Source organism: Anabrus simplex, chromosome 3, assembly GCF_040414725.1.
Source record: "Anabrus simplex isolate iqAnaSimp1 chromosome 3, ASM4041472v1, whole genome shotgun sequence".
NCBI lineage: Eukaryota > Metazoa > Arthropoda > Insecta > Orthoptera > Tettigoniidae > Anabrus > Anabrus simplex.
The window spans coordinates 6,089,853-6,110,548 of record NC_090267.1 but is presented as its reverse complement, the minus strand read 5'-3'; the positions used below and the strand labels follow the sequence as shown (position 1 = coordinate 6,110,548).

The following is a 20,696-nucleotide window of genomic DNA, read 5'->3' as shown; positions in this document are numbered from 1 at the left end:
ATGCAGATCTGTAGTGATTGATTGACTGATCCGCCTCGTTCATTCAAATGAAGCGCCTTGAAGAATGCCATCCTAAATCTAAAACTTGCAACAACTAATACAAGCAGTTTGGACATTTCTCTACTGTAACATACTGTATGTTGATTAGTAAAATTTTAAAGTTTTTTTTGTAAGGTTACCTAAACTGAAGTGATTATCCTTTGTTTTTGGTATTTTAAAGTTTACTATAGTTCTACCTCTTCCCGCCAACTTAAGACGTTGGCCAATACAAAATTGTGTATATGTATTTTTCAGCCAATAAGCATTGTCTTGTATCTATTTAATTAACCAATGAAAATTGGGGGGTGTCGGGCCTTAGCCTAGAGTTTTCTGAAACCTCCCCTTGGGGTATAAAAGCTGCTGTGGGTTCGGACCAGGTTATCTTATTGATCATTCCTGTTGACACAGTGTGTGTTAATAAAGGAGCCAGGGGTGCCTCGTCTATCATCGAGAAGTCCATCAGCTGAAGGTAATGGCAGTCCTGGTTTAGCAAAGTAATAGTCTTTGAAAGCTAGCTTGAGGGGTAGGTTCCCAATCTTTAATTACTTTCTAAAATGTAACTTTAAAACCTTAAAGAAGCCAAAAGAACTCAGCCAAAATCAGGGAACAGAGAGTATGATACCCTCCCTTGTTCCCTATCAACTTGATTTTGAGGCGACTATGATTTTGTAAACTTTTCCCTTTTGTAATCATTGTGACTTAAATAGTCACCTCATTAGTATAGGCTTAGCCTCTAAAACTTTGGGCCATAAGCCCAAACAGTGTTTCAAGGAGCTCAAGTGTCGGCCTCCTCACCTTTTGATTTTTGGGCCAGTAACGTAACCTATTGTTTTTTTTTACAAAGGCCTGGTAGAATGGGTACTCAATACCCCTGTTTTATTCCTTTCATGTACAGGTGTTAGACTGTTGAGCTTTTAAATAGTAAGTACTGTTTGAATTGTAAAAGGTAGATTTTGCCTTTGATAAGCCTGGACGTTTCTGGGAAAAGGTTTCTAAGTGTAAATTTTATGCAGCACGGATGCTCTTTGTATTAATGTAAAGGTTAAAGGTTAAATGGTGTCTTTTTTATTTATTGGTGACAAAAGGTCCCATGAGCCTCTGGCCCGTGATAGGGACAATACAGTACATACTTTTTTAAAGCAACACAATAATTACATTTCATATACAATGGCTTTTCTGTAAAGTGACAAGTACTTTTTTTTTTTTTTACATGTTAGGATCATAATTTTTCAGAAGTATATTCAGATATTGCATGGCTGTAATATACTAAATATGGACAATATATATATATATATATATTACTGTATTAATTAAAGCAAGTTATATAGAGATTATATTAAGATATCTGTAAAAGAGTAATATTCCTTCAGTTTTTTCTTAAAACATATAACCGATTTAGAGTTCTTTATAACTGGAGGCAACACATTATATTCCCTAAACATTGATGATTCTATGCCTTTCACTCCGTACTTTACTGAATTAGAATGAGAGGGATATATCCTTAATGATCCTCTAGTTTCATATCCATGAATTTCACTAAAATGGGAGAAGTTAACAGTAGAATGGGTTAATTTCCTGTCTAGCTTATACATAAAGACTGCTGATGAAAATGCAATTTGTTTATGGAATGGCAGAATATTTGACTCTGAAAAAACTTCATGTGATGGTTTGAGGAAGGGGAATCCATACATGATTTTGATGGCTCTTTTTTGTAGGATTTCCAAATTATTAATGTAATCTTTCCTACATCTTCCCCAAATAAAGCTTGCGTATGTTAGATGTGGGTGGATCACTGCATAATATATACACTTCAATTGTTGATGGAAAAATTACTGTATCTTAATCTGTGCATTATTCCTATCAAAGGGGTAATTTTGCTGATTACATAATCAATATGGCTTTTCCAGGAAAGTGTTGAGTCTAATATTATACCAAGATACCTAGCTGAGTTGACTCGCTCTATTACTTGGTCCTTTAGGATAACAGTGTTAGCCGCTGTTATCTTATGGGCTGTTTTATGAAAGATAAGGTATTTTGTTTTAGTCACATTTATGATCATTTTTTTAGATAAAGCCCAGTCCGATAACTTGTCCAAGTCACAATTTGTGTCTTCCATAATTCGCGTTTCACATAGTCCTTTGTAAGTTATTAAGATATCATCAGCAAATACTTTACATTTCCCCTTTAGTGTTAGAGATTGTATGTCATTAATATAAATCAGAAATAGAATTGGACCTAGTACTGAGCCCTGCGGTATTCCCGTTTTTGTCTGCTGCTTAAAACTTTTAGTATCGTTAATCATCACATATTGTGTTCGATTTGATAAATAATTTTGGAACCATCTGTGTGCTAAACCTCTAATTTCTGCTAATTTTAACTTGTTCAGAAGTATTTTGTGGTCAACCAGGTCAAATGCTTTTTCAAGATCTATGAGTAGCCCTGCTGCTAATTTATTTTCATCTAAGGTCTTTTGAACATCTATTACTGTATCAAATACAGCATTATCAGTTCCTCTATTTGGGAGAAACCCATATTGATTATTGGAAAAGTAATTAGTTTTACAGAGAAAATTTACCAATCTAATTTTTACTACCATTTCTATAAGTTTTCCAATTGCAGATAATATACTAATTGGTCTGTAATTGGATGGATCTGTGTTATCTCCTGATTTAAAGATAGGTACAATTCTGGCACATTTGAGTAATTGGGGTATTTCTCCACTGAGAATTGAACGGTTAATAATTTCCACAATATATGGCACTAAACTTTCAACACAGGTTTTTAACATGACATTGGTTATTTTATCTTCAGTTAAATTATTTTTATTTTTTAGAGAAGTGATAATTTTGAGCACTTCACATTCATCAGTAGGAGACATGAAAATACTATTAGTTTGACTTTCAGCTGTTGTGCTGCCATGAACTTGCTCATCTTCAGGAAACCTTTTCTTATATTTTCAGCTACATTAACGTATAGTTCATTTAGGTTATTGCATATGTCCTCTGTGTTTGTAATGCTGACATCATTTACCACCAGATGGCTGATTTCATGTTTATGTCCAAGCTTCCTATTTAACACTTCATTGACTACATACCATGTTTCTTTTTGGTTTTTGCAATTCTGTAATATGTGTTCATAATACCTTTTTTGTAACTCTCTCTTCAATTTTGGTTATTTTATTACTGATTCTTTTGTATTCTTCAATTACTTCTGCAGAGGGGTTTTTTACTTTAGTTTTTGAAAACAGTGAGTCTTTGATGTGAATCAGTGTTAGTAATTCTTGGGTAACCCAAGGTTTTAGGGGAATGTCTTTGGGGTTCTTTCTTTTTATTGAAATTGAGCTGGTTTCAATTCCTGTGCTAATATACTCAATAAATTTATTATAATAAGTGTTTATATCCATTTCCTCACATTTAAATTTATTTTGTAGGATATACTGATTTAATTTGTTGTAATTTACAAATTGCTTACCACTCTCTTTGATTATTGGTACTACTGGAACTGATTTTTCACTAGAAACTTCACATACCAGTAAGTAGTGATCACTTAAGTTATTTGTTATATTGAATACATGACATTTTTTACTACTATTTGTGACAAGTATGTGATCAATTAATGTGGAGGTTGTTTTTGTTACTCTAGTTGGGTATTTGTTATTACATGTTATATAGCCATAAGTTGTTATTAAATTGTCATACAAAGTTCTGTTTCTGGAGGTAGAAAGCAAGTCTATATTTGTATCTCCAAGTATTATTGAAGTATGCCCTGAACTGCTATTTAGGATATTTTCTAGATCAAACAAAAAACTTGGTGAGTTACTTTCCTGTGGGTTATAAATGGTAATGATTTCATATCTTTGATTTCCTTTTGTAATCATGACTTGCAGTATGCTATGAGATTTATTTATTTCATTTATGACATTGCTTTTCCATTTGTTTGAAACATAAAGCGAAACACCCCACCTATCTGCTCTCTTACCACATGATGAGAAGTGTAGTTTTTTATTTCAAAAGCGTGGGTTAGTTTGTTGGTTAACCAATTTTCGGAGATTGCAAGAATATCTACTTCTTTAATCTGATCTAAGATAATTTGTATATTATCAAATTTATTTTTCATGCTTTGTGCATTTATGTGTAGGCCTTTCAATTCACATGATCTACTTTCTGAAACTCTATCTTTAATATAATTATATAGGGTTTCACATTTAAATTCGTGTACTTCAAGAAATTTGTTTTCAGGATCCATGTTTGGTTATGTAAGGACAAAAATTTGAAATTAAGAAAAGAAAGCTTGGAATTGAAGCGGGCACAACACAAGGAAAGGTTACCTCGTTGTTTCCAGATCAGCTGGAGTGAGCAAGTTCATGCAGAACTTCAGGGTTTGCCACTAGCCTCGAAGGACCATCCTGGAACTTACGGATATACACTTTACAGTCCCTGACCCATGTGCCAAATATTTTCCCCTGTTGCCGTAGCTCGCGGCATTTTTATTTATTTTTTTTTTTGCTAGGGGCTTTACGTCGCACCGACACAGATAGGTCTTATGGCGACGATGGGATGGGAAAGGCCTAGGAGTTGGAAGGAAGCGGCCGTGGCCTTAATTAAGGTACAACCCCAGCATTTGCCTGGTGTGAAAATGGGAAACCACGGAAAACCATCTTCAGGGCTGCTGATAGTGGGATTCGAACCTACTATCTCCCGGATGCAAGCTCACAGCCACGCGCCTCTACGCGCACGGCCAACTCGCCCGGTCTGGCATTTTTTGGCGAGGGTCTCATTCCTAGGCGTTAAGTGCTCGTTGATATAGATGTTATTTACCGAGCTATATCCGATTTCGTTCGTTTTTAGTGTCTTTTTTTGTCGTCTGCTACTGAGGATTTCTTCTTTCTTCCATCGATTAAGGCTGTAATGTTATAATGTTTGGAGAGAAGTCTCCTAGATATTTTGTGGAGCAAAGGTGCTCTTGGAAGAGCTACCCTGCCTCCTTGCGGTAAAAGAAATTGGGAGACCTGTCTCCTTGACTGTTGGTTGAAAGCAGCCACAGTGCTCTTGGAGAATGTTTAATTAGGGAGCTTCAAGCTCAAAGTTGTTAATTAACTATTATTCGATTTTCTAAATTGTTCCCCACTCTTATGAAATTTGGATCTGAATTGCAAAGTTGAGATTTTGGAAAGAAACCAAAAGATAGCAAAGAAAAGAAATATGAACTCTAATTTTAAAGTTTTAATTAATCATTTCATTGTCTTAGATCGACCCTTCTTTCAGCTCTGTGATCCACACAAACATGGTAACACATATACGAGTACTCCCCAAGTGTAGATAGTACACAGGTGTACCATTCAATGGTGCAACCACAGTTGGAGAATGGTTGTTACTGAACAAGCGGTTGCGAGAGGAGGTCTCTATAGAGATCTCTTTTCTGCGGAAATGCATGGACCTGGTCTTCATTTAAGCCAGACGGCAGACTGATACCTAATAGCAAATAATGGGAATAGAAAACAATGGGGAAACTCCCTCATTGTTAATTTCCATAGCATGCCTCCTCAGTGACGCCTAGCCTATCTACGACACCTGCTAGTGGAGCTGTTGGGGATTAATGTACAAGCTTAGTGAAAATGTGGTGTCTGCCAAAAATACAGAAATGACATGAATTTGCAAGAGACTGAAATGACTGTGATGAGTGGAAATGCTGTGCATGAACATCAGTATGGACTTGAGAACTGACATGTGGCAATGAGTCATTTGAAGGTGGCTCAATGAGCAAGGCACAATTTTTATTACATCAGTATCATATCTTATATTACTTGTGAAGAAAAACATATCTGACCTATGACGAGTGCTTTAATATCTTTTGTGAATAATTTCAAAAGTACCACATTTCTGGAAAAAACAGAGCTTTGCATCCTGACCTATCCTTACCCTCATAAAACCAAACCAAACCCCATGGCACTACAGCCCTTGAAAGGCCTTGGCCTACCAAGCGACCGCTGCTCAGCCTGAAGGCCTGCAGATTATGAGGTGTTGTGTGGTCAGCACGGTGAACCCTTTTGGCCGTTATTCTTGGCTTCCTATACCGGGGCCGCTATTTCACCCTCAGATAGCTCCTCAATTCTAATCATGTACGCTGAGTGGACCGCGAACCAGCCCTCAGGTCCAGATAAAAATCCCTGACCTGGGCAGGAATCGAACCTGGGGCCTCTGGGTAAGAGGCAGGCATGCTACTCCTACACCTTGGGGCCGGCTCCTTACCCTCATGCCACAATAAATTGGAGAAGCTAACTTTAGTGAATTATTATACTTAATAAAAATTAATTTAGTCAGAGCTGTTGGCATACTGTTTGATGTATGCTAGATAATAGATCAAATTGAGACTATGATGGTGAGTTAGCCTGGTTTAGCTACTCTGCATTTGCTAAGTAATGTGATGAAAAGACTTCCCTTGCTATGGCAAAATGAGGGAAAGTACTAAGTTTAGCTACAACAAACAGAGGACTGAATATTGCTAAAGGAAGAAAATAAGCAAATTTGATATATGTGTCATATAAGAACAAAAATCAACAGTTTATATAATGGATATTAACTACCTAGATAATAATATGATGTAATATTACAGAAGAACGTTGAAGGTGATAAGAGTAGAGCAAATCACAAATAATAAGTTAATGAATCAAATCTGTGAGAGCAAAATGATTTGATGAAATCTGATGAGAAGAAGGTATAGAATGATGGAACACACTTTAGGATACCCAGGTTTTGTTTAGTTAGTATTTGAGGGAAGTGTAGTTGGTAAAAACGGTAGCAGTAGACCAAGGCAACCAAGGCATGAAGGCAAAAAACAAAGGTCATCTTTATATGAACTTACGTATCAAGATAGGGAAGTTAGGCAAGAACATAAAATTTATTAAGCAATGTATCACCAATAAATTGACTCCTAATTTAAAAAATAAAAACAGAAAACGGAACATTCTAGGACATCAGAGAAAGGTACATCTAAGAACCAACAAGCTTTGGCTTCAGAACGAGCTTAAATTTTTACATAAGAAGAAATCATTTCTTAATAATCGCCTATATGAAACCCATCTCGAAGTCACCACAATGCTATCAACAGCACAATGGAACATTTTCCAAGATAACTGTCACAACAGGCTACCACAATCCTTTCCCAGAAGCAGCGCACCTTGGACAATAAATTTCAAACCCTTCTCAACAAAGCCAATGCAGACAACAAGCCGCGCAAGGATAATACCCAAACCCATCACTTATCTGAATTCCATCCACCATTCATTAATATATCTGAAACCAACTTTGAAAAAGAAGAAATCGATATCCTATCGAAAGGACCCAAACACAATTGGCCCAACTTTAATGCAGCAAACATAGCCAAAACATTGGCAATAGAGGCAGAAGCAGCTATCAATAAAATGCCCATTGACATCCAAGATGAAACCAGACATGAAACTAAAAAGCAAATAAATAACATTTTCAGTACACCAACACGACTTATAAATCCCACACAACTTACAGATAGGAAAAAGATTCTTCAACTCAAGGACAAAATTAAAAACTCACAAATCATTATCACCAAAGCAGATAAAGGGAACACTACTGTTGTAATGAATCAGGCAGACTACATCGAAAAGACAAATACCTTTTTCACAGACGAATCCTTTACAGTTATTGACAAAGATCCTACCCAGTCCATTCAAAGACAATTAAAACAGATACTTAAAAACACAAATTTTTTACTAACAGACAGCGAAGAGAACAAATTGATCAACATGAATCCTGGTTTGCCAACTGTTAAAGCACAGCCCAAAATTGATAAATATGGAATCCCCATACGCCCCATAGTAAATTTCAGACCGAGCCCACTTTACAAAACAGCTCAATTTATCCAACAGTTTTTGAGCAAACACTACACTTTCCAGGCAAATAAATCCATTAAAAATACCCTTGAATTAATCCAGCGTTTGAACAACTTTAAACTACAACCATACCATACCATGCATTCATTTGACATCACCAACATGTACACAAATATTAAACCGGAGAAAGTTATATCAATTATTTCAAGAAATTTATGATCTCATAGCCAGCTCAGCCAACTTGAAATAGCAGATTTCATGTCTTTACTGAAATTTTTAACTAACAATAATTATTTCATATTCAACAAAGTAATATACAAACAGGACGGACTAGCCATGGGTTTGCCGGCATCTGGTATTCTTGCCAATATATACCTGGATTTCCTTGAGTACACTAAAATAGAAAAGGATAAGAAATTTAACAATATAGTCTTTTGGTCCAGATTTGTTGATGATACATTTATCATAATGGATCAACACAACACTGATGTAATTACCACCTTAACACACCTCAATGACATTGATACGAATATTAAGTTCACTACAAAATCCGAAACCAATAAGACCCTCAACTTTTTAGATTTAACTATTACCAGAATCCCAACCACCTTTAAATATAAAATCTATAGAAAACCAATGCATACAGCTACAACCATTCAACAAGACTCTGCACATCCCCCTTGCCATAAACGTGCCACTTATAATAGTCTAATACACTGTGCCTATAATATCCCCATGTCCAAAGCAGATCTTAACAAAGAACTTAATACTATACGTAATATTGCACTGCATAATGGTTTTAATCACGGTTTCATAGAACGTATAATACGTAAATTTAAACACCGACCCAAAACTTGCCTACAGAAAGAAAAAACAAAACCAGTAACATATGCAACTTTTACATTTAACCCAGATATTTACCGTGTAACTAACCTATTCAAAAAGAAGGACGTGTATATCGCCTTTAAAACCAATAACAGAAATCAGTAGATGACTGTCAAGAGTTGGAAACCGAAACAGAAGATAGAGAGGGAGAGAGACAGAGGGAAACAAGAAGCTTCTCATTCACAAACGAAGATATTTTCAGAGAAATCCAACTGCTTCAGCAAGGAAAAGCTGCAGGAAGTGATCAAATTACTGGGGAGGTATTAAAGACAATGGGGTGGTACATAGTGCCTTATTTAAAATTTCTCTTTGACTATGTCATAAATAATAGTGTAATACCAAAGGAACGGAAGGAATCTATAATAATACCAATTTATAAAGGAAAGGGTGATAAAAGGAAACCAGAGAACTACAGACCAATCAGCCTGACCAGTATAGTTTGTAAAATTCTGGAGAGTTTAATATCGAAGTACATCAGAGGGATATGTGATGATAAAAATTGGTTCATGAGGAGCCAGTATGGATTTAGAAAGAAATTTTCTTGTGAGGCACAACTGGTGGGATTTCAGCAGGACATATCAGATCAGTTGGATTCAGGAGGTCAGTTAGATTGCATAGCCATAGATCTTTCCAAAGCCTTTGATAGAGTGGAACATGGAATATTATTAAAGAAATTGGAGGGAATGGGATTGGACGTAAGGGTTACATGTTGGATAAAAGCATTTCTAAATTCAAGGGTTCAGAAAGTCAAAGTAGGAAATAATGTATCTCAGGAAGAGAAAGTTTGGAAGGGAATTGCACAGAGTAGTATAATCGGTCCGTTACTTTTCTTAATATACGCAAATGATTTAGGGAACAATATAACATCAAAAATAAGATTGTATGCAGATGACATAATTGTTTATAGAGAAATAAACAACATTGAGGATTATAAAATCATAGGAATAGAACCAGCTTTTGGGTGGTTAGGCCGTGTGCATTATGCAGAGTTTCGTCCAGACGTGCCATTTGGACTCATCAGCTGGAATGGCACGCTCCTCCAGGACTCTGCTTAGCAGTGGCAGACCAAACTGTGTGGCCCTGCCGTGTTAGCAAATCAAGTTTGCTAACCTGCTAAAGGAGAAATGACTTCTCCGTTTAAAAAATGCTCCCCCATTGGAGGTACAATTTCAAAAAAGGCTTTCACAGCCGCAGATCTTAAAATCACAGGAATAGAAATTGAAATTGTACCTCCAATGGGGGAGCATTTTTTAAACGGAGAAGTCATTTCTCCTTTAGCAGGTTAGCAAACTTGATCTGCTAACACGGCAGGGCCACACAGTTTGGTCTGCCACTGCTAAGCAGAGTCCTGGAGGGGCGTGCCATTCAAGCTGATGAGTCCAAATGGCACGTCTGGACGAAACTCTGCATAATGCACACGGCCTAACCACCCAAAAGCTGGTTCTATTCCTGTGATTTTAAGATCTGCGGCTGTGAAAGCCTTTTTTGAAACATTGAGGATTGTTCAGAATTACAAAGGGACCTTGAAAGTATCCAACAATGGGTTGAAGAAAATAATATGAAGGTTAATGGAGGCAAATCAACTGTTACAACTTTTACAAACAGGAGCTTTAAAACTGAATTTGAATATACTTTGGATGAGGTAGTTATCCCAAAAGATGGCAAGTGCAAATACTTAGGTGTGAGATTTGAAAGTAATTTGCACTGGAAGGGTCATATTGATGACATTGTTGGGAAAGCATACAGATCATTACATGTCATAATGAGGCTACTTAAAGGATGCAACAAAGAATTAAAAGAAAAAAGTTACTTGAGTATGGTTCGTCCATTATTGGAATATGCAAACAGTGTTTGGGATCCTCACCAAGAATACCTAATAAAAGAAATAGATAGTGTGCAGAGGAAAGCAGCAAGATTTGTAACAGGGGATTTCAGGAGAAAGAGTAGTGTATCAGAAATGTTAAAGGAACTTGGGTGGGAAACTTTAAGTAAGAGAAGGGAGAAAACTAGACTTACAGGATTATATAGAGCCTATACAGGAGAAATAGCATGGGGAGATATCCGTGAGAGGCTTCAGTTGGAAAATAATTATATCGGCAGGACTGACCACAAATATAAAATTAGAAGGAATTTTAGCAGAAGCGATTGGGGTAAATTTTCATTCATTGGGAAGGGTGTGAAGGAGTGGAACAGTTTACCAGGGGTAGTGTTTGATCCTTTTCCAAAATCTGTACAGATATTCAAGAAGAGAATAAACAGCAACAGAGAAAATAAATGAAGTGTTAGAGGGCATTCGACCAGTGCAGGTTATTGTAAATAAAAAAATGTGTGTGAATAAATTAATTCCATCCCCTGGTCTAAGGAGTTTGGACAGCCAAAGTAGGGGACTGCCTGTAGGGGTGAAGTACAGTGGGGACTTCGAGGGCCCTGGGACCGCTACGGTAGCTGTGAAGGCCCTTCAGGAACTCTGAAAAGTGGTGGCAAAAGGGGCTCTGGTTAAGACGCAGCAGGTCGTTATGCTATTTAGGATCCAGAACGGGTAAAAAAAAATAGTAAATAAATAAATGCAATGTAAATATTAATGTTATACCAGTTTTATAGTATCATTTGAAGCAATTCCACATACTGTATATCAGTTGACTATATTTGTAAGTAGTACAGAAGATATTATAATTAGAATTTTGTAAACAATATAAATTTATTAAGGATGAGCTGTGTGTTTAATAGAAAACATTGTTAGCGTAAATTGTATAATATTGTATTATAGGAAAAATTTTCTTCTCTTGTTAATTTAATATTTAGTGCTTGACAATAATGTATTTTAGTGTACCATTTGCCACCAAGGTAGACACCTCATTTGCAAATAAAGAGATTTTGATTTGATTTTGATTCCACAACTCCAGCTGTGTCAACTTTCTTAACCCTTTCGACAGGTCAGGCGTATACAGATATCACTGCAATGACTGTTCCAGCAGTTATTTTGGACAAACAGGGAGATCCTTCAAAATTAGGTACAACGGACATATTAATGCCATTAAATACAAAAGATTTTCAGCCATAGGACAGCATACGCACGATTACAAACACATCTTCTACGGGATTGACAACGATTTAGATATCATCGAAGTTATGAATATAGGGCTTCTTTTAGACCTTACAGAGCAGTGCTTTATTCATTTGGACCAATATTACAACCCTAATTTTAATTTCAATGAGATATCTGAAAAACCGACTATCTTATTCGACATACTTATTTCAATTATAGATAAGCTCAAAATGCCTAAAGATCAGCCATTATATAAAACAGTTTGTAACATGTTAGCATATTACCCCTACCGAAATCCATGCCCTCCCGACCCCCACTCGCCTCTTCCTGCAACCTCCCCCTCCACCTACATGACACGCCCCGATTCTCCGCTAGCACTTCCGGCTTGTTGCCTGACACATCGGTCGCTAGTTCCTCTTTAGCCCTCTGCTGGTTATGTGGTGCATGAAGTGAGTTTCTATTTCAAAAACTGTTTATTTTCTATCGCGATCTCTTTACGTTATATTGATACAGTCTTCAATCTTTTTAGGTACGTTTTGAATCAAGATCCCTCTAGAAGTCCATTTGACCACCTGATGACATAGTGTCTTGTCAACTCATACTCGTCAAACTATGGCCTCAGCCACTCACATGTTCTTTTTACTTCTGAGATTTAGAAACTTAAAACCATCTTGCAACCTGACAACTAAGCTACCGCTATATTTCAAACAAGATTTATTTGATTCTTAAAGCTGACCAATTTCACTTGGCTTACCGCCTATATTCCAATGAGAAACTATTTTTAACAAACATTAAATAACGAATAGCTGTGCTCTTTTATAATATAACAATACTGGACACTGTTACTAATTGTATTTACATGAGTATTCTCACATGATAGAATGTCCAAAAATTTTAATACTACAGGAATGTCAATACCCCAAATTTTATTAGGTGTATAAGCTGTTATTTTTAAAAGACGTCTTTTGTTATTTTACACACAATTGTAACAAAAAACATCACAGATATCATAGAACTGTAAATAGATCAATTTTACCTTTATCATAAATTTTATAAGAGGTATATCTGAGAGTTTCTATACAATCAAAATTTTGTATAGATCAACGCTATTATGAATTGCCAATATGGTAGAAAGTTTATTTGTGTATTGACATGTATGTAATTTACTTGTGTCCTTGTTTATCTAACTTTAGGCTGATGATGGCATAAATATGCCGAAACCAGTCCCTAATATTTATGAATAAAATGTGACATTTCAATATATATCACATCTGAATTTGTATTGAACAGGTAGATAATCGTATACTTTGATATCTTAATTGTAAACGATGGGACAGGAAAGGCCTAGGAATGGGAAGGAAGTGGCCGTGGCCTTAATTTAGGTACAGCCCCAGCATTTGCCTGGTATGAAAATGGGAAACCACGGAAAAACATTTTCAGGTCTGCCGACAGTGGGGTTCGAACCCACTACCTCCCGGATGCGAGCTCACAGCTGTGCGCTCCTAACCGCATGGCCAACTCACCCGGTGGGATTAGAAGTCAGGTTGTGAGTGTCACTAATAGTAAAAGTCCTCTCTATTTTAATTACTGCCTTGATAGGGTGAAAGTTCCTTATGCAGATCACTGTAAGTGCCTACGTGTTAATATAAGGAAAGATCTTCATTGGGGTAATTACATAAATGGGACTGTAAATAAATGGCACAGATCTCCGCACGTGGTTGAGGGTATTTAAGGGTTGTAGTAAGGATGTAAACAAGAGGGCACATTAGTCTCACCAGGATTACATGATCTGAGAACTGGAAAAATCCAAAGAATAGCAGCTCGATTTGTTCCGGGTGATTTCTGACAAAAGAGTAGTGTTACAAAAATGTTGGTAAGTTTGGGCTGGGAAGACTTGGAAGAAAGGAGATGAGCTGCTCAACTAAGTGGTATGTAATACCAATATAGTTGGTCCGTTATTGGACATTATAAATTTTCCGGCTAACTCATTCCTGATTGCCATTAGTATTATAAATTTACTCATTCAGAACAAACATTTCAGGTTCCCTATGGGAATCATCATCTTTATCATCTGATGGCCAGGCAGGCAACAATTTTTGAAAATGGGACAAAGTCTCTCATAGTGCATTGGCACTGCCGGTGGCTCCAAGTAGCCTATGCAGTGGCCTCCACGGTATGCACTAGCCATGCGTCTTGGTAGGTGTGCTATTTACCACCTGAGGAGCCCAACTTAGCAAAATGGGGCAAAACGCTGGCAACCAGGAAAGAGTTAGCTGGGAAATTTATAATGTCCAATAATGGACCTAGTATATTGGTATTATAAATTTACCTATTCGGAACAAATATTTCAGGTTCCCTATGGTAATCAACATCTTTATCATAAGTGGTGTGTTCCGAGCTGTCAGTGGAGAGATGGCGTGGAATGACTTTAGTAGACGAATAATTCTGAGTGGTACTTTTAAAGTAGGAAAGATCACCAATAAGAAAATAAAGTTGGAATTCAAGTGGACAAATTGGGGTTACTATTCGTTTACATGTAGCAGAATTAGGGATTGGAATAATTTACCAAGGAAGATGTTTATCAAATTTCGAAATTCTATGCAATAATTTATGAAAAGGCTAGGAAAACAGCAGATAGGGAATCTGCACCTGGGTGACTGCCCTAAATGCAGATCAATGTTGATTGATTGATTGATTGATCTGAAATAGACTTTTAGGTTATTAGGTGGTGTCGTGTACATCTAGTATATGCTATATAAATTACAGTACAAATATAGTCAACTACACACCCGTGGGAATGTAACGCACTACCGGTGCCTCATACCATCTCACATTAAGAAAAAACTGGCAATCAGCAGTCAAAATAGTGTTAAATTAAAATTCCTGCACACTGTAGCTGAGGTGGTTTGACGCGTTACAGATTATATGTGCAGTGAAAAGTGAAGAAACCCAATTCCATAATGAAGCAAACATTGAAGGGAGTTTGTCAACTACACACCTGTGGAATGTAACGCGCTACCTAATGTCATACCATGTCGGGCATAGCCCTAGTGTAGCCACTCCACTCACTCCGCTTGCTGCACTCCGCGGCCGGTGATGCTCTTTTATTTTTAGTTCACAGGATTGCCGATAGGAGCGTCCTTTACGATCCGCGAATTGTTACCAACTGTTATGGAAACGTCCAGCGGACTGTTGCGAAATTTGTTTTAGGTTACAACCCCTAGTACATCGGCTCTGCATTGTGCTTATCACATGAACGACTTGCAGTGGTATCGCTACCGGCGTGCTAGCCGGCCAGTGTCATGGAAAAGGTGCGGTATCAAACTGATGAGCCCATGCCGCACTCTGGGCGAAACACTGGTAATTTTTGACGATTGAGTTTCCTGAATTTTAATTTCACTAAATTACTCTATTTTTTTTCTTGCCGTGTGGGCAGTATGCGCCGCGACGATACTTCAGAGCCTCTCGAAGGGAGTGTGGCGACGGCCACTGTTCTCATAACAGAGCTTGGCCTGGATTTGGAAAGATTGGTTAGAGCTACTAAATTACAAATTTTATTGGCGTGTTTCTTGCTGCGTTTTTATTCTGCAGGGGTTGGTAACGGAACCAGCGAGTTACGAATTGTAAGATTGACGTCATGTCGGCCAATGGCTGTGCTCGTAGCTGGCCGGCTAATCGTCGATGACGCGTGAAAACTTTCGTTGTGTTATAAAAATAAACATACATTTTTAGGCGGGTCGGTGGGTCCCTGGCATCGGTAACGAATACATCTCTCTTCTAAAAGGATTTTATGGTAAAATTATTAGTGGAATACTGTGTAGAAGGGATACTGACTGGAGGGTGATTGGGGATTTAAATGAGACTATGGAGTGGGTATGTGGGAAACTGGGAGTGAAATTTCTAGATCCTAATGGGTGGGTAGGAGATAGGGATCTGCGCTCAGATGGCCTTCATTTAAACCGCAGTGGTACGTATAAGTTAGGAAATTTGTTTGGAAGGGTAATAGGGAGGTACATTCAGGGAAACAGGATGGCCTAGGGAGCAGTGATAAGGGAACAGGGAACTGGAAATCAAGTAGGGATGACATAAAATTGTTAGTGTTGAACTGTAGAAGTATTGTAAGGAAAGGAATAGAATTAAGTAATTTAATAGATATATATTTACCAGATATTGTAATAGGAGTTGAATCATGGCTGAGAAATGATATAATGGATGCAGAAATTTTCTCACGGCACTGGAGTGTGTATCGTAGAGATAGGATAGGAAGGTTGGGAGGGGGAGTGTTCATTCTGGTGAAAGAAGAATTTGTAAGCTACGAAAAAGTTAAAGATGAGACACATGAAATTCTAGGTGTAAGGCTCATTTCTAAAGATAATAGGCAACTTGATATATTTGGAGTGTACAGATTGGGAAAGGGTAGCACTGACGCGGATTCGGAATTATTTGAGAGGATAGTCAGCTATGTGAGAAACGACATGGAAAGAAATGTGATTGTAGCGGGAGATCTGAATTTGCCAGATGTCAATTGGGAAGGAAATGCGAACGACAGGAAGCATGACCAACAAATGGCAAATAAGTTAATATGGGAAGGACAGCTGATTCAGAAAGTGATGGAACCAACCAGAAGGAAAAATATCCTGGATGTGGTGCTGATAAAACCAGATGAGCTCTATAGGAAAACTGAAGTAATAGATGGTATTAGTGATCATGAAGCTGTTTTTGTGATAGTTAAAAATAAATGTGATAGAAAGGAAGGTCTTAAAAGTAGCTCTATTAGGCAGTACCATATGGCTGATAAAGCAGGCATGAGGCAGTTTCTAAAAAGTAGCTATGATCGGTGGAAAACGGTAAATAAAAATGTAAACAGACTCTGGGATGGGTTTAAAGAAATTGTTGAGGAATGCAAAAACAGGTTTGTACCTTTAACGGAGATAAGGAATGGTAAAGACCCAACTTATTATAATAGAGAAATAAAGAGACTAAGAAGGAGGTGCAGACTGGAAAGAAATAGAGTTAGAAATGGCTGTGAAAGTAAGGAGAAATTGAAGGAACATAAGAAAACTGAATCTAGCAAAGAAGGCAGCTAAGGATAACATGATGGCAAGCATAATTGGCAGTCATACAAATTTTAGTGAAAAATGGAAGGGTATGTATAGGTATTTTAAGGCAGAAACATGTTCCAAGAAGGACATTCCAGGAATAATTAATGAACAAGGGGAGTGTATATGTGATGATCTTCAAAAGGCAGAAGTATTCAGTCAGCAGTATGTAAAGATTGTTGGTTACAAGGATGATGTCGAGATAGAGGAGACTAAGGCCAAAGAAGTAATAAAATTTACGTATGATAACAATGACATTTACAATAAGATACAAAAGTTGAAAACTAGAAAAGCGGCTGGAATTGATCAGATTTCTGGGGATATACTAAAGACAATGGGTTGGGACATAGTACCATATCTGAAGTACTTATTTGATTATTGTTTGGTCAGAGGAGCTATACCAGATGAATGGAGAGTTGCTATTGTAGCCCCGGTGTATAAAGGAAAGGGTGATAGACATAAAGCTGAAAATTACAGGCCAGTAAGTTTGACATGTATTGTATGTAAGCTTTGGGAAGGCATTCTTTCTGATTATATTAGACATGTTTGTGAAATTAATAACTGGTTCAATAGAAGGCAATTCGGTTTTAGGAAAGGTTATCCCACTGAAGCTCAACTTGTAAGATTCCAGCAAGATATAGCAGATATCTTGGATTCTGGAGGTCAAATGGACTGTATCACGACTGACCTGTCTAAAGCATTTGATAGGGTGGATCATGGGAGACTACTGGCAAAAATCAGTGCAATTGGACTAGACAAAAGAGTGACTGAATGGATTGCTATATTTCTAGAAAATAGATCTCAGAGAATTAGAGTAGGCAAAGCTTTATCTGACCCTGTAATAATTAAGAGAGGAATTCATCAAGGCAGTATTATTGGACCTTTATGTTTTCTTACATATATAAATGATATGAGTAAAGGAGTGGAATCGGAGGTAAGGCTTTTTGCGGATGATGTTATTCTCTATAGAGTGATAAATAAGTTACAAGATTGTGAGCAACTGCAACGTGACCTCAAAAATGTTGTGAGATGGACAGCGGGCAATGGTACGATGATAAACGGGGTTAAAAGTCACGTTGTGAGTTTCACAAATAGGAAAAGTCCTCTCAGTTTTAATTACTGCGTTGATGGGGTGAAAGTTCCTTTTGGGGATCATTGTAAGTATCTAGGTGTTAGTATAAGGAAAGACCTTCATTGGGGTAATCATATAAATGAGATTGTAAATAAAGGGTACAGATCTCTGCACATGGTTATGAGGGTGTTTAGGGGTTGTAGTAAGGATGTAAAGGAGAGGGCATATAAGTCTCTGGTAAGACCCCAATTAGAGTATGGTTCCAGTGTATGGGACCCTCACCAGGATTACCTGATTCAAGAACTGGAAAAAATCCAAAGAAAAGCAGCTCGATTTGTTCTGGGTGATTTCCGACAAAAGAGTAGTGTTACAAAAATGTTGCAATGTTTGGGTTAGGAAGAACTGAGAGAAAGAAGAAGAGCTGCTCGACTAAGTGGTATGTTCCGAGCTGTCAGCGGAGAGATGGCGTGGAATGACATTAGTAGATGAGTAAGTTTGAATGGCGTTTATAAAAGTAGGAAACATCACAATATGAAGATAAAGTTGGAATTCAAGAGGACAAACTGGGGCAAATATTCATTTATAGGAAGGGGAGTTAGGGATTGGAATAACTTACCAAGGGAGATGTTCAATAAATTTCCAATTTCTTTGAAATCATTTAAGAAAAGGCTAGGAAAGCAACAGATAGGGAATCTGCCACCTGGGCGACTGCCCTAAATGCAGATCAGTATTGATTGATTGATTGAATTCATATATATTTCTTCGCGAAGTTGTGTGTTATAGCCTAGGGTAGGGCGCTACCCGATGTCGAATTTAAGACTAAACTAACATTCAGCAGTCAAAATAGTGTTACATTAAAATTCCTGCACATGGTAGTCCTGGTGGTTTAACACGTTAGATATGATATATGCAGTGAAAAGTGAAGAAACCACAATACCTTAATGAAGCAAACCATACGGAATGTATATAAATAGAGTAAAAGTGTATGAAGTATGGTGATACATCCCTAAACCTCAACATTGAACAACAAACCTGCCACTTCGAAACAGAACCGCATATAAGTAATTGTCCTATTTGGACAATCGTCACAATTACGGTATTCTCTGTTCATCGGAACATATCCCCGGAGCTAATCGCTTAAGTTAATAATAATATTAATAATAATAACCAGCATGAAGTTGGGGTTTGAGTCCATATCCCGCACTCCAAAATCAAAGCACAAATACTTGATCTCTTTTCATACCTCTCTTTTATATGTTTATCTGATGCAATCGTGTATGGAAGTCCTATATTTAGTTTGAATTTGATATCCTCTACATAGAAAGACTCCTTTGCCAGTTCATATACAAGGACCTGTTAACCAATGGAGACAAATATTCTATACAATGATAATAATGCATGCACTATTTCACTTCAGATATGAAGAACTATAACGATAATGTGGCGGGAAACCTGCTGAATTTTTTACGGCATTGAGGATCCTTAACCATTGCACTGCCAACCGAGTTGGAAAATTTATTGGACTATAATTACCGCACGTGTATTTGAATGAATGAAACAGAGTGCGCACTTTTTTTTTTTTTTTTTTTTTTTTTTTTTTTTTTTTTTTTTTTTTTTTTTTTTTGCTAGGGGCTTTTACGTCGTACCGTCACAGATAGGTCTTATGGCGATCTTGTACATGTTTTGTTGCAACGTTCACATTTGCACTTATCACCGGGCGTATGGAATGACTTGGTCACGCATATTTTATGATGGAGACCATTAACTGCAAAACGAGTCACCTTATGCCCGACCTCACAGTTTGCTATCGTGCAAGCTCTGTTCATCATGGCTTCAGTGCTGTAAAATTCTTCCCAAATACTTGATCTCTTTTCATACCTCTCTTTTATATGTTTATCTGATGCAATCGTGTATGGAAGTCCTATATTTAGTTTGAATTTGATATCCTCTACATAGAAAGACTCCTTTGCCAGTTCATATACTAGCCTCATTTGTGTGAATTTTGACACGCACAGAGTGCATTAGAGGAAGCTTGCTTTCACTCTTTCTATGACTGCCAAGTCTGCAGTTGTTAGATTATTCCATATTAATTGAATCCCGTATGTGATTATGGGCCTTATCTTAGTACCGGTATTGAAAAGAAATAATGCCGTCTTGAGGTCTAATAGTTCTGGGTGTGAGATGTCCTGAAAGGCTCTGATTGCTGCTATCGCTTTCTCTTTTACATGTATTTTGAACGATGTTCTTATTGATTGCAGTCGTATTCCTAAATAGTTATAGTGGTTGACTACTGTGAGTTCTTCTTTTCCATATTGTATGGTATCCTTTTTGGTTATTTTGCCTCCCTTTCTGAAAATCATTTGCACGGTTATGCTTCTGTTTATAGTGAAGTCGTTCTGCTTAGCCCAGTTTTGTAGTCTGTCAAATGATTTTTGTAGTTCTTTTTTGTTACTGGAGCCGATGACCATGTCATCTGCATACATGTATATTACTACTGGTACGTTGTCAGCTATGACCATCTCCACAATATCTGCAGTTGCCACGTTGAATAGTATTAGGCTTATTGGGTCTCCTCGTAGGACTCCATTTCTTTGTATAATACTATCTGAAATACTGGTTCTATCATCTATAGTTATTGTGTTTACTGTGAGAATATTGTTTATTGTGGTGACTAATCTGTTATTTTCTCCT

The 20,696-nt window shown here is 37.2% G+C and overlaps 1 protein-coding gene across 1 annotated transcript in view; it reads right to left on the bottom strand.

Moving 5' to 3' along the window:
- The window catches only part of LOC136865918 (uncharacterized), a 180,802-nt gene extending 161,601 nt beyond the window's left edge, over positions 1 to 19,201 (bottom strand). Inside the window, exon 1 of the mRNA XM_068226543.1 lies at positions 19,174 to 19,201. Within this exon, the coding sequence (XP_068082644.1) occupies positions 19,174 to 19,200 (27 nt within the window). The 5' untranslated portion in view covers position 19,201. The remainder of the gene's footprint in view (positions 1 to 19,173) is intronic.
- Positions 19,202 to 20,696: the final 1,495 nt, after the last annotated feature.